This window comes from Dipodomys spectabilis, unplaced genomic scaffold (genome assembly GCF_019054845.1).
Source record: "Dipodomys spectabilis isolate Male_0828 unplaced genomic scaffold, ASM1905484v1 ptg000714l, whole genome shotgun sequence".
NCBI lineage: Eukaryota > Metazoa > Chordata > Mammalia > Rodentia > Heteromyidae > Dipodomys > Dipodomys spectabilis.
Window position 1 is genome coordinate 1897381 of NW_024871391.1, and position 15125 is coordinate 1912505.

The window sequence follows — 15125 nt, forward strand, 5'->3', positions numbered from 1 at the left end:
GCAGGTCCTGCTCTGCCCGGCTGTGAGCCAGGGCACCCACGATCACACCGCCCGGGGGAGCCGGCCGCCCCAGCCACACCAGAGCTCGAGCCGGCAGAGCTGCGGGAGGAAGCGACTCACCCAGCGGGGGCATGTTGGACAGGGCCACGTAGCTGGAGTGGTGGATGATGGTGATGTTGAAGGTGGCCTTCAGAGCCGGCTCATCCAGGCAGGGGAAGACGGTCCTGGCGAAGGTTGGCTCCAAATGAGACGCTATCAGGGCCCTGAAATACGGGGGGGGGGGGGGGGGGGGGGGGGGAGTTCATTTCGCATTGCCCCAGATTCATGGAAGCAAAATACCTATGCGGATGGACGGACGGACGGACGGACGGACAGACGGACGGGGGGGGGGGAGGGGGGGCACTGATCAGAAGGCCTGTGCGGAGTCGCTCCAAGCTTTCTCTGCAAGTTCGAGGCCCGCTCTGCCACACAGACCCCACTCCCCACCACACCGGAAATCTTCAAACAAGAAGCTCATTCCTTCCCAACTACAAAATAGTATCTGCCTGATCAGCTCGTCAACCTTTCAAACTTTTTTTTTAATAAAAATATAAGAACAGACATAGTAAAGGCACCATGTCAACCTTTTCAGACATGAGCCCTTAAAACACGCGGACAGGAAAGGGAGCCCGTGAGGCCCCGGCTGCTGATGGAAAGATCTAGACCCAAGACCCAGAATCCCCCCGAGCCTCAGCTCCCCCCCCACTAGGAAACAGCAACACGATCAACTCTGTGTTGCTGCTCACGCTTTTATATTATTAGTAACTAAAGCCAGCAAGAAGCCTGGCGCCGGTGGCTCCTGCCGCTCAGCCCAGCTATTCAGGAGGCTGAGATCTAAGGACTGTGGTTCAAAGTCAGCCTGGGCAGGAAAATCCCTGAGACTCTTTATCTCCAATGAACCACTCAGAAAACCAGAAGTGGCGCTGTGGCTCAAGTGGTAGAGCGCTCGCCTTGAGCTGAAGAGCTGAGGGACAGCGCCCAGGCCCATAACTTGTAACAAACAAACAAGCCGCTTAATAGGTTGTGAGGATTTCAGTCTACAGCAAGCTAAATATAAATCGCGTTTGACTTCCAAAATAAAAAAAAAAAGACTAGAAGCTAGGGGTTAATTGATGTTTCTTTTTTACACCACCCCCTTTATGTTTATTTGAGTCATCTGCAATTCCTGCAAGCTCTGGGTCCACAGCAGCTGTGTAAGCATCTGCTCAGCCGTGAGCTGCTGTGGCGCGCAGACTGCTTACTGCGTAGACAGAAGAGCTTGAAGCGTGTTTGCGGTTTGTTGTATTGGGATGCGGGTCGCTACGTTTAAATACAGAGGAAGGACAGAAGCCGCACAACCAAAGACACGGAAACACCCAATAGAGAATTCTGCCTCCGGAGACGCCGTCCAGAGGCTCAGCAGAAACCCAGGTGCACACCTCCGGCTTTGAAGCCGCCTTTGCCCTCTCTCTAGATCTCCTTTTCTAGACAACGCAGCACAGAAAGGCCAGGTGTCTGTTTCGCACTGTGATTCTAGATATTCTGGAGGCTGACAATGGGAGAATCAGGATTGGAGGCCGGCCTGGGCAGAAATGTTCATGGCGGCCCTTCCTATCCTATAGCTGGGCACAGAGGCCTGTCATCCGTGCTTCCTGGGAGGCTGAGACTATACAGGATTGTGTCTCGAGGCCAGGCCCAGGCAGAAAAGCCTCTGAAACGCTACTCGTGGAAGCTCGCTTCTATCTGCCCAGTTAAGACACCAAGTCTAAAATGGGCGGACGGCTGTCTGGACGGGAGCTTGGGCAAGAAGTGAACTCCTGTCTCTGAAGCAACCAGGGTGAAGAATGACTGAATGGCTGAGAGGTAGAGGGCCTACCTTTCGAGCACAGAGCCTTGAGTTCAAATCCCAGTACCTCCGGATGATCTCAAGGGCCATTCAGAGCTTGAAAACTAATCCTGAAGAGCAAGTAAAGACATCCCACGAGCAGAGGGCGAAGGCCGGGCAGTGAGGAGGAGCCCGTGGCCGGGAGATGACCCACAGCCCTCTCTGAGCCTGGAGAACACTTTGTACGAAATGGCATGTGAACACCAAAAACAAAGCCGTGTGCTGTACAGCGAGGAAGTATATCTGATCAGAGGATGCACGGCTGTACATTCAGAAACCATTCAAGCGCCAACTGTTCCGTAAAAGAAATGCCAGAAAGTCAGGCTTGGCGATGACCTGTCCTGTGCTGTGGCTTCCCAGCCTCTGCCTCTCAGGGGGTTTTCAAGGAACAAAGGAGGGAGAAAAACCGGGCTGCCACCAACCAGCGCCGGTGGCTCACACCTGTCATCCTAGCTACTCAGGAGGCTGAGATCTGAGGATCGTGGTTCAAGGCCAGCCCAGGCAGGAAAGTCCATGAGACCCCTATCTCCAATGAACCACCAGAAAACCAGAAGTAGCGCTGTGGCTCAAGTGGTAGAGCGCTCGCCTTGAGCTGAAGAGGTGAGGCACAGCGCCCAGGCCCAGAGTTCAAGCCCCACAACTGACAAAATAAAGAAAAGAATAATACGCGCCCCCCCCCCCAATTCTGTTGGCAAAGCCTTTCATTGCAAATGCCCTGGCGAGCTCCGTCCGCCTGCAGCCATGGTGCTCAAGTGCGATTCATCAGAGTTGGTCGGAGACTGAATCCAATCCTTCAAGGGTTTCCCTCCACTTCAGTTTTGCTACGTGGTGCACACCCAGAAATCGGAATGTTGAGTGGAGCCAGATGTTCAACCGCTGGCCGTGGCCCACGTTTGTTTCATTCCTTGCGTGGCCGGCGGTTGTGTCCAACCAGGCCGTGTGATACAACAGATACAAAACCCCAAAGGAAGGAGGAGTCACCCCCTCCCTTACCGAGGCATCCGAAGCCAGAGGCCTTCAGAACTCGGGGGGCAGGGGGGGCCCTCCAGCCTCTCAGCTGGCCCGTGAAGGTCACAGAGCCAGGAGGAAGTGGACATAGAGACAGAGGAGAGACATGGCAGGAGGCGGGTGGCCGCAGGCCCAGCCTTCTTTCCACGTGGACCGGGAGCTGAGGTGAGGCGCGAGCAGTCCTCCAACCTCGGGCCGGAAGGCCAAGACCCCGAGAGCAACACCACCAGTGTGTCCCCGTCCAGGAAACCCAGAGGAAAACCGAGACGCACCGCGGCCTGCCAGGTATGGCGTGAAGGCCAGAGAACAAGGGCAGCTTTGGGGGCCATTTGTCTACCACCGCGGCGCCTCCCCAGGGATCTGAGGATAGGGTTTTACTGGTTTTTGCCTGGCCCTCCATCCACCCATTTTCAGCTTCTGCCACTGACGCTAGGGACAGGCTCACGGCACTGTGCCCAGCCGCGGGTGGAGACGGGGTCTCCTCTGAATGCCCAGTTCTCGAAGTGTATTTCTCTCACGCTTGGTCTCCTGAAGTTTCATGTTTGGAGGGAACCCCTAATCTCCAGAGTGGCTGCACTACACCTCCACCCACACCACAGGCCCCAGCGGCTCCCGCCTGTCATCCTAGCCACTCAGGAGGCTGAGATCTGAGGATCCCGGTTCAAACCCAGCCCGGACAGGAAAGTCTCTGAGACTCTGATCTCCAATGAACCACCAGAAAACCAGAAGTGGCGCTGTGGCTCAAGGGGTAGAGTGCTCGCCTCGAGCTGAAGAGCTGAGGGACAGCGCCCAGGCCCAGAGCTCAAGCCCCACAACCAGGTGCTGGCACACACACACACACACATGCACATGCACACACTCATGAGCACGCGGGAAGTCTGTGTTCCCAGGCAAGGGGGAGTGGGAGAGGGAAGCGAGGCAGAGCGGCCCGGAGGGGACATGGGGGGAGGCCGGGGCGGGGGCGGGGAGGCCGGGGCGGGGGCGGGGAGGCCGGGGCGGGGGCGGGGAGGCCGGGGCCGGGGCGGGGAGGCCGGGGCCGGGGCGGGGAGGCCGGGGCCGGGGCGGGGAGGCCGGGGCGGGGAGGCCGGGGCCGGGGCGGGGAGGCCGGGGCCGGGGCGGGGAGGCCGGGGCGGGGAGGCCGGGCCCGCGCTCACCCGCGGCGGCCTGCCTCGCCGTACTCGGACAGGAACAGCCCCTGGCGGGCGCGGCGCGGCCGGCGAAGCGCAGGCTGAGCTCGTAGCGGCGGCCGGGCCGCAGCGGCGCCCCGAGCTCCAGCTCGGCGAGGTCGGCGTCGGGCGCGAGGCGCAGGCGCAGCGCCGCGCAGGGGCCCGCGCAGGCCGGCCAGGCGCAGCTCAGGCAGCCGGCAGTGCAGCCGCAGCTCGGGCGCCAGCCAGGCGGGCAGGCGCGGCGGGGCGGGGCGGGGCGCGGGGCGGGGCGGGGCGGGGCGGGGCGGGGCGGGGCGGGGCGGGGCGGGGCCGGGCGCGGGGCGGGGCCGGGCGGAGCCGCGGGGCGGGGCGCGGGGCGGGGCGGGGCGCGGGGCGAGGGGCGGGGCCGGGCGGAGCCGCGGGGCGGGGCGGGGCCGGGCGCGGGGCGGGGCGGGGCCGGGCGGGGCCGGGCGGGGCGGGGCGCGGGGCGGGGCGGGGCCGGGCGGGGCGGGGCGCGGGGCGGGGCCGGGCGGGGCGGGGCGGGGCGCGGGGCGGGGCCGGGCGGAGCCGCGGGGCGGGGCGCGGGGCGGGGCGGGGCGCGGGCCGGGCGCGGGGCGGGGCCGGGCGCGGGGCGGGCGGGGCCGGGCGGAGCCGCGGGGCGGGGCGCGGGGCGGGCGGGGCCGGGCGGGGCCGGGCGCGGGGCGGGGCCGGGCGGGGCCGGGCGCGGGGCGGGGCCGGGCGCGGGGCGGGGCCGGGCGCGGGGCGGGGCCGGGCGCGGGGCGGGGCCGGGCGCGGGGCGGGGCCGGGCGCGGGGCGGGGCGGGGCGCGGGGCGGGCGGGGCCGGGCGGAGCCGCGGGGCGGGGCGCGGGGCGGGCGGGGGTTCCTTCCCGAGCGGCCCCCGCGGGGCCCCGCCGGGACCCGGACCGGGACGGAGGCTCCTCGCCGCCCGCCGGGCGCTGCACGCACGAAGCGCGCCCGGCCCGGGACGCACCGCGGCCCCGCGGGGCCCTCGGACGACTCCGGGCCGGACGCAGCCCCGGCCGGGCGCGCGGACCGGGGCGAGGGCGGGGGACCGGGACCGGGACGGGGCTTCACCCGGGCGCCGCCGGCCGCCACGCCCCGCCCCGCCCCGCGCCTGGGCCTGGGCTTGGCCCGGCCTCGGCCCGACACACCTGGGCCTGCAGAGAGCTGACCCCGCGCGTGCGCACAGGGTGTGTGTGTGTGTGTGTGTGTGTGTGTGTGTGTGTGTGTGTGTGTGTGTGTGTGTGTGTGTGTGTGTGTGTGTGTGTGTGTGTGTGTGTGTGTGTGGTGCACAGTGCCTGCGAGCCCTCCTCCCACCGCGCTGACACATCTGTCTACCTGTGTGTCATATTTAAAACACATATGGGAAGGTGGCTCAGTGCTTGCCTTGCATGCATGAGGCCCTGGGTTCGATTCCTCAGCACCACAGACACAGAAAAAGCCAGAAGTGGTGCTGTGACTCAAGTGGTAGAGTGTTTGCCTTGAGCAAAAGAAGCTCAAAGACAGCACCCAGGCCCTGAGTTCAAGTCCTAAGACTGCCAAGAAATTAAAAAAAAAAAAAAAAAACAAATAGGGCAGCAAGTTGCAGTTCTGGGCCTGCCTGTCCACCTGCCTGTCCACCTCAGCCCAGACACACTGCACACAGCACCGCCACACGCAGTGTGCTGAGTGGACAGCCCATGGCAGCCACACCCCCAACCTGTGTGCCCAGCCGGCCAGGTCCTCCTGAACCCCCACCGCCTGCCGGGAAGGTCTTCTCTGCAGATAGGCCAAAGGAGAACTTTCTAGGCCTTATAAGATAATCAAGTCCAATTGCACAACATCAGAGAAAGAAAACCCAACCCAACCCAAGGGTCTCCTGGGAGAATGTCAGTCTTTAAACCAACCTCGCATAGATTATCCGAGAGTGAAAAAGCACACCCCAGCAGTCAGCCTCGGTCCTCAATTTCAGTCAGGACCACTGGCTCTTTTTTTTTTTTGTCAGTCATGGGGCTTGAACTCTGGGCCTGGGCACTGTCCCTCAGCTCTTCAGCTCAAGGCTAGCACTCTACCACTTGAGCCACAGCACCACTTCTGCTTTTCTGATGGTTCATTGAAGATGAGAGTCTCATGGACTTTCCTGCACAGGCTGGCTTTGAACCTTGATCCTCAGATCTCAGCCTCCAGAGTAGCTAGGATTACAGGCATGAGCCACCAGCACCCGGCCTATTAAGTTTCTTTAGCGATGGATGGATGGGTGGAGCCAGCTAAGAGGTGAAGCTGAGCATTGCTGTAATCGGGCGCATATTACAATGAAGCCCATTTGTAGGAGCTGCGGGCTGAGGGTAGAATTATCGGAGCTGCTGAACGCTCTCTTAGAGCCACTTAAGAAGAATCACAAGATGTATTTGAAAAAAGTGAATACAAACAAGTAAAAAAATAAAGACAAGTGAAAAAAAAACCCAAGGTAACTAAAACAGAAATACCGTGGTCAGACTGTTGGTTTAGCCGTGAATATGCACACCGATCATGATGCGTTCAACTGAAACCATGCACACACATTTCAGGAGTGAAAAAAGCAATGAGATGTGGTTGGTATGAGAGAGAACTGAGCTCCTCTTTGATGTTATCTTCTAAACTTGACAAATAAAAAGAATAGCATAAACTATATATAGGGTTGAGGAAAATGAAATTATAACCAGAAGAAGAAGAAAAAAAAAAACAGGCTTGGGGTTGGGTAGGGCTGGGCTGGGAGGGGATTTCTGTTTTCTATTATGAGCTCTTTGGAATTGTTTGATGTTTTTAAAACTATGTACACATGCTGATAAAATTCAGGCCATTTCCAACATTTAAAAAATACACTCAGGGGAAGCACGCTCATTAACAAAAATGTGGAGCCTAACAAAATGTCAGGGTGGAAAAATGACTGGTTCATAACCCGAAACAGTCATTCTAAGACCTCTTTTTTTTTTTTTTTTTGTCAGTCGTGGGGTTTGAACTCTGGACCTGGGCGCTGTCCCTCAGCTCTTCAGCTCAAGGCTAGTGCTCTACCACTTGAGCCACAGCGCCACTTCCGGCTTTTTCTGCTTATGTGGTGCTGAGGAATCGAACCCAGGGCCTCATGCATGCAAGGCAAGCGCTCTACCACTGAGCCACCTTCCCAGCCCCTGGAGACTATTTTTGTTTGTTTGTTCCTATGAGGACAGGAAGCTGCGTTTGGACAGGAGTTATCACCAAAAGACTAAAGTTCACAAGCGGAGCACTCAAACCCATAAGGTTTAAATGGCAAACTTGTCCACCCCTTGTTCTGAAAGACACCCGCGCTGCCCCCCTCCCCCAAAGAGCAGTAACTGCAAGACGCTGGGCAAGTGTCCGTGCCTGAACATCTGGAGAGAGCCATGACCTCCGTGGACACTCTCCAGAAGTCAGGAAGTCTCTCGGGCCAGCCAAGGGTCCTTGACCAATCCAGGAGAAAATGGAAGCAGTCACAGGTCTTCCCAGAAGTGGCGGAATTCTCCCAGGAACCCATCAGGATGGCCAGGAGTGCTTTCCGAGGGACAGGCCGGGGGCCTTGGCCCCAGCCCCGAGGCGATCAGCCCTGCAGGACACAAGCCTGGCCGTGGGAGGTGGGAAGCCGCGCCAACCTCTGCTCCCGGGTGCCCGGCCCCCACCGAGCTCCACCAAGCCAGCTGCGCAACTCTGTTCCTTCCTCCTGGCCAGATCACAGCGCACCCCTCCCCTCCCAGATGGTTCTGGTACTCAATCTTGTGTTTCCTCACGTCGGGTTTTCTCTTTTGGCTGCTCCAAACCTCGCCCGCGGGCACCCACTTCAAAAAGAGAGCGTGGCGACCTCAGGCAGTGACAGAGGCGGGAGGGGAGCCCGGAACACACGTTCTGTTGTTACTTAGACACACAGCTGGGCGTTGCATACGCCTCTGTGGCTCGGACCCCCGGCTTCCAACCCTTTACTGATAATCCCCTGGGCCCGGATGCAGAGGCCTGCTTCCGTGGGGATTGCGTCTCCCTGTGGTTTCCTACCTGGCCCTGGCACTGGTCTAGATTTTAAAGCTCCTCTCTGCAATCGCGGACTGTGTGACAGCCCCTCTAGGAGGGTACAGCCGTCTGAGGATGATGATTGCTCCCGGAATGGACCTGTGCCCTCCCCCACCCTGGCAAAACCTTAACTGCCCTCCTTTCGGGAAGAAAGACAGTGATCGCCATCCCCAAATTCCTGGCAAGTAGGAAGCAGGCATCCAGGTTAAATAGCACACGTGCCTACCACGTGTGTGTGTGTGTGTGTGAGAGAGAGAGAGAGAGAGAGAGAGAGAGAGAGCTGCACAGGAATCCAGTCGACATTTTGAGAGGCGGAGTTGGGAGTCTTTATTGGAGAGCTGCCAACTGCAGGTAGACCCTCTCCACAAAGACCTGCAGCCCCGAATGGAGCGTCCATGAAGCTCTTAAGGATGAAAAAAACCCCACACGTTTTGGGGGTGGGGATCCAATTCCAACAGAAGTAGACCATACCGGGGATACACCTCAAAATTTTCATTGAGGGGATAGTCAAGAGGTGGGCAAATCACACCATGTAGGGACACAGTCAGAGGTCAATGCTCTCCATAGCAAAGTTGCACGACCTCTGCAATTCAATGAATGGCCGCTCTCACCTCCAGGCTTCTCAGAGCTGGGTGGAAAGGGGCCTCCACCTAGCAAGGCACCAGGATGGGCATGAGAACAAGACCATGTTACTTAGCCCCGGTCTCCTTATTGCAATAGAAATAAAAAGCAGCAAACTGGCCACAGCGCTGTCCTATGCTACTTCACGGAAGAACTGAGGACCATTTCCCCAATCCCTGGGGTGCCAGCACAAAGCCTGGTCCACATGCCACACACCAGGAATGAATGTGCGGCTGCAAAACTTAGATCATGTCCGAGAAGTTGTACGTGGATTCTGTTTTTAGAAGCCTAATCATAATGCAATACGGGGAGCACATTTAAAAGAGTATTTCACTGGAACATTTTCTGGAATGAACGGGCCACCCCTCACTTTTTTTTACCAGCAGAATTGCATTTCGTTTCCTTAAAACTGAACGCAAAGACCCGCACCTCACCTGCAGCATGAAGAGGTTAGAACCCACGATCCTGGAGTCTCTGTCCAGTGCTAACATACTGATGTTTTGGAACTGACCTTCACGTGACATCACATTTTAGAAATTGAAAGAGATTAGGCTGTCTTTGCTACTTTGAAGGATTGAGGAAGAACACTAATGTTTTCTTCACACCAGAAAGGTTCTTGTTTGCAGCAGACTTCATAACAAGAGACGTTAACAAGAGAAAAATTTATTATTAACGTACATTATTTCATTGTAATACATGGGACTCATGAGGGAAAACACAGTTCCCAGCCAAGTGGCTTTAACGTCAGTTTAGGGAGCATACTCCACGAGTAACTCACGTTTTAAAAACACGACCAGACGGGCTGGGGCTGGGGCTTAGTGGCAGGGTGCTTGCCTAGCATGTGGGAAGTCCTGGGTTCCATTCCTCAGTGCCACATAAATAGAAAAAGCAGGGAGTGGCGCTGCGGCTCAAGCGGTAGAGCGCTAGCCTTGAGCAAAACGAAGCTCAGGGACAGCGCCCAGGCCCTGAGTTCAAACCCCAGGACTGACAAAAAATAACTCGACAAGACAAAGGATTTTGGGTCTCAGGTGGTAACTGGGGTGAAGATAAAGGGCAGAGACTGGTGAGTACAGTTCGTTCGTGATGACACATGCTTGGCGTGCCAGCTATGGGGGAGGTAGAGTTAGGAAGATGATACTTTGAGGCTGGCCGTGTAAAAAAGTGTGAGGTTCTGTCTAAAACACAAGCTAAAAGCAAAAGGGTTGAAGGCGTGGCCCAGGCGGTAGAGGCCCTGTCCTCTGTCTTCCACAGAGCGTTGTCTTCAGTGGTTCAACTGTGATCAAGGTGGATCTCCCCAATTTCAGGCAAGTAGAGGGCAGGGCCCTTCCCTACACCCTTGTCCTCCACGGCTTTGTCGGTCGGGGTGGCATTTGCTGCTCTCACAAATGGACAGGGAGGAAGGCGGAGTATTCTCGATGCGGTCTTGTTTCAGTTTATATTCCTAGCCAAGCCCTTGTGGCAATTATACTCACCCGAAGCAACCCAAGTCAGACCTGCCTCTCCCATCAGGCAGACCTCTACTGAGAACGCAATGGCGTTTTTTTTTTTTTTTGTCGGTCGTGAGGCTTGAACTCTGGGCCTGGGCGCTGTCCTTCAGCTCTTCAGCTCAAGGCGAGCGCTCTACCACTTGAGCTACAGCGCCACTCCTGGTTTTCTGGTGGTTTATTGGAGATAGGAGTCTCATGGTCTCTCCTGCCTGGGCTGGCTTTGAACCGCGATCCTCAGATCTCAGCCTCCTGAGTAGCTAGGATGACAGGCGTGAGCCACCAGCGCCCGGCTGCAATGGCGTTTTCTTTTGGATGGTTCTTTCTCAATGCCAGACTGGGCTCTGACATTTTGTGGAGAGCAATGGTGTAGACTCTTCCCCGCGGGGGCTTGTCAGAGACGGGGAATCACAACGAGGGCCCTCGGTATGTCTGGTCATCATAATACACACAATAAATGCTCCCCGCATTGAAAGGTTCTGGACTGCTGTCATCTGTAAGCCCTTTGTGGAGCCAAATACTCGGCAGGTCTTTACAAAATCAAGTGGGAGGCCGGTTCTGATCGTAATGCGAATATTTATTCCTGATGGTTGGCGTCTCTCCAAACTCCTCCTCTGAGCAATATAATGACTTTAACATGCTGCTAGAATTCACACATTGAAAGCCATTCAAGCACTTCAAAAAGAAATCATTATGAATTCCACCATTTTATCCAATACATTAAAATGAGCACTATTGATATTGCTCTACGTACAGTGTACACAGAAGGATGGACAGGAGAGACGGAGGCATGGATGGACGCAGTAAGAAGGGAAGGTATTCATACTACACGCTTGTTTTTATAATTTTAAGTATTTTAAAATTCGGGGCAGTGGATGTAGCTCAGGAGAGCACAAGCCAGCACATGCAAAGCCCTAAGTTCAATATCCAGGACCACAACACAACAAAATTCCTCTTGAATACTTTTGTTTGGTTGGTTGTGGGGCCTGAACTCTGGGCCTGGGCGCTGTCCCTCAGCTCTTCAGCTCAAGGCTAGCGCTCTACCACTTGAGCCACAGCGCCACTTCCGGCTTTTTCTGCTTATGGGATGCTAAGGAATCGAACCCAGAGCCTCATGCATGCAAGGCAAGCACTCTACCACTGAGCCACCTTCCCAGCCCCTCCCTTGAATACTTTTAAACTTCACAATAGTTTTAAGTGTCCAGAAAAGTTGTAAAAAATACACTCACAGACACCCAGTTCCCGCAGGGCTACCATCTCACTAATATGGTTAATATTTCTCTAACACAACAAACCACTTTTAACAGTATGTCACCATTAGCCATCCTTGGAGTTCCTCTGGTCTTCACCTCGTGTTCCTACAGACTGCAGGCTTTCTTCTCATCAGAATCCACGGGGGACACCATGCCACGATCCACCACGACCACCGCGCCCCCCAAGGCACTCCCACGTCCCCTTGTTTTTGATGACCTCGACGAGAATTGAGAACAGGGTGGATCGCGCCCGGTAGGCTGGCCTACCGGGTTGAGTCTTCCTGATGGTCAGATTGGGCTGAGGTTCTCGGAAGGACGAGCAGCAAGTACCTTGCCCCCATCTCCTATCGGGGCCACCGGGCCACCGACAGAACTAACTCCTCACAGGCGCTGAGCAGCCGTGGCAGGCCGCGCAGGCTCCTCACCCGTGTCCTTCCGGGCTGGGAAGTCAGGCTTCACCTGTTTGTCTTGGCGCAAATACCTGCAATTCGTTTGTAGGAAACTGCCCGCCCCGCCCCCCTTTTGGCTGTACCGAGGATTGAACTCAGAGACCAGGGTCCTCCCCGCTGAGCCACGGGGCATCCAACATCCAAAACAGCCCAGGAGCCGAGCCTGCCGCCTTAGGAGCTACTCCAGGCCACCAGACTCATGCACGTGGGAGGCTCAGCAGTTCGAAGGCTCTCAGCAAAGGCCAGCCCACAATCCACACCCCACAGCTGGTGAGTTCTTTCCCCTCAAGCAGCGTGACCGGTGTCTCTAATTCTGTATGTCCCACAGGAGGGGTTCTGGGGGGGGGGGGGTTCCACTCAGAAACAACTCAGCAGTACAGAAGGATCAGCAAGCAGACTCTGCCATTTCCACAACCAATGAGGATCACACACACACTGGGTCCCAGAAGGGGCCTCTAATTCAGCCCCATGTGGGACCTGCCACTTTGGAAGCGGCAGCCACCGGCGCTGGGGTGGGTGGTGGTGGGGGAAGGCACGGAACAGGAAAACCACGTATTTACACACGGGAAGAGTGCGCCACGCATTCCTACCAATTCCAGTCGACCGGGTTGTGACTCTGCCTTCTACTTTGAAAGGAACATAAAAGCGCCCATAAAAATAACCTCCAGGAAGCAGAAGATGCGCTACAAAGAGGGTTATAAATAGAACTACTACAGTTCCTGTCTCCAGACACCACAGCCGCTTTACTGTGGAAAACACTGGGACTCTCCTGTCCATAGAGCGACAGGTAGCCCTCACCTGGCCACGGAGAAGGTACACGCAGTGCTGAGGGAGGTCTTAGCGACCCTTAATTCAAGAGCTTTGGGCAGTTCAAGTGTGTGAGGGGAATGTTCCAGAAGGGCATGGTTCAGGCAAGCACAAACCCTGGAAACCGTTCTTTATTTTTTAACTATCCAGCCATATCCCTTCCATGTGTGCAAAGACCTCTTCCTGAAGCAAAGGCGCACAGATTAGACACGGAGCCACCAAATCCTCAGCCCAGTCAGAGTGGCGATCATCAAGAAAACCACAACAGGGCTGGGAAGGTGGCTCCGCGGTAGAGCGCTCGCCTCCCATGCACGAGGCCCTGGGTTCAATTCTTCAGCACCACATACACAAATAGTGGTGCTGTGGTTCAAGCGGTAGAGCGCCAGCCTTGAGCTGAAGACCTGAGGGACAGCGCCCAGGCCCTGAGTTCAAGCCCCACGACTGTGCCCTTAACAGCTGTGGTGGTTGTGTGCCGACTTGACTGGGCTACTGAGTGCCCAGATACTTGATCTAACTCAAGTTTCTGTGAAGGATTTTTTTTTTTATGAGATCAACATGTAACTTGGCAGTCTGAGTAGAGCAGTCTCCCTACGTGAGTGGCCCCTCTAACCAGTAACAAGAGCTGAGAATGAGAATGGGATGGGAAGCCGGAACCCCATCCTTTCCGATAGAAGACTGCACTTCTCTTACCCCTGTGAACTGGGACAATGGCCGCCTGGGAACTAAGCATTAGCCCTTCCCAGAGTCTACAGCCTGCCGTCATGGCCCCAGGAGCGTCCCTCAGCCTGCGGCTTCCTCCCTCCCTCAGGTGCTGGGACTTGTTCTCTTCAATAGTGCATGACTTTGCACAGTAACTTCCTGACCTACCGGCCCACATGCTATGGGTTGTTTCTCTAAAAGAATCTTATTGTAATACACCCAGAACTTTCCTCTGTCTTCCACAGAAAGGTCCTTATAGGAACAGAGACCCTTTCCTGTCCCTCTTGGTAGCTCCGCAGGACCCCAGGGCTTAGATCACAAAGCCGCAGCCTGTCTTTCGTTCATCTTTTGCTACTACAACTAGTCTGCTAGTTACCACCCATATATCCAGTTATTTCCCGGCAGGCATGCGCTTTTAGTATCTCATTTGTTACTTGCCCAAAACTACACCGTCTTTATAATAAAATCGTTTTAGTGTGAAAAGATGACGAATCCCACGAGGTCGTCATAGGCATGCGTGGTAAGTGTATTTTTCATTTACATTTTTGTCACAGAAGGTATATATATTTTTTTTAAGTTACAATAGACTATAGTCTCAGTGTTGTTTCCCCAAATCATCTCAAGCACTGGACATTGTCACCTCTTCTAATGTTTAACCACACAATGGGTGAACATAAAACAATTCTTCCTTCACCTTCCATCCTAGCTGCTAGCGAGGGCAGACATTGTGATGTATTCACGGCCCGCTGAGCTCCAGTTCTATGACTCGCCTAGGGCTAACCTTTGTACATTATTCTTTTCCTAAAAAGCTTTATTGGAAAATGCTGGTTACAGTTACTGAAGTCAGGCAGAGAGTACATTTTCTTTTGGACAATGTGATCTCGCCCCTCCCGTCCCCACGTGGTGGTCAGTGAGTAGCACTGCTGCATTTGTGCACCCCTTGCTCCTGGCTCTTTGTGCCCCACTACCCTCCCCCAAAGACGGGTGAATGAACCAACAAAACAAACACCAAAGCTCGTTTCCATTTCAATAAACATTATTCTTAATAATCTACGTGCTCTTAGTAGGTCTGAAGTGTTAGCCCTTTGCAAATTGTAACAACTATTTTGTTGGCCCATAGAGGATCTGAAGTTTCCTTCTTGGACATTCTGCATGTCCGGGACTGTCCAGAGACCTTCTAAAGACCACCCCATCTTGTTCATTGACCCTGACACTCTATATTTTTTTGTCAGTCATGGGGCCTGAACTCTGGGCCTGGGCGCTGTCCCTCAGCTCTTCAGCTCAAGGCTAGCACTCTACCACTTGAGTCACAGCACCACTTCCAGCATTTTCTGCTTATGTGGTGCTGAGGAACTGAACCCAGGGCCTCATGATGCAAGGCAGCACTCTACCACTGAGCTCCCTTCCTAGCCCCCACTCAGTAATTTAAAAGGACGACCTTGCTGGGCAGGGGGTAGGGGGCTCTTGTTGGTAATCCTGGCTACTTAGGAGGGTGGGGAAGGGAGAAGATCCAAGTTCCGATGGCTCACGCCTGTAATCACGCCTAGCTACTCAGGAGGCTGAGATCTGAGAATCCTGGTTCAAAGCCAGCCTGGGCAGGAAAGACTGAAAACTCATACCTCCAATAAACCACTAGAAAACAGGAAGTGGCCCTGTGGCTCAAGTGGTAGAGTGCTCGCCTTGAACTGAAGAACACAAGGACA

At 55.7% G+C, this 15125-nt stretch overlaps 1 protein-coding gene across 1 annotated transcript in view; it reads right to left on the reverse strand.

Annotated features, from left to right (window-relative positions):
* Lvrn (laeverin) overlaps positions 1 to 9221 on the reverse strand; it is a 35676-nt gene extending 26455 nt beyond the window's left edge. The window contains 5 exon segments of the mRNA XM_042672524.1: positions 121 to 263; positions 4066 to 4123; positions 4126 to 4262; positions 7789 to 7883; positions 9165 to 9221. Of these exon segments, the coding sequence (XP_042528458.1) occupies positions 121 to 263; positions 4066 to 4123; positions 4126 to 4262; positions 7789 to 7883; positions 9165 to 9221 (490 nt within the window).
* Positions 9222 to 15125: the final 5904 nt, after the last annotated feature.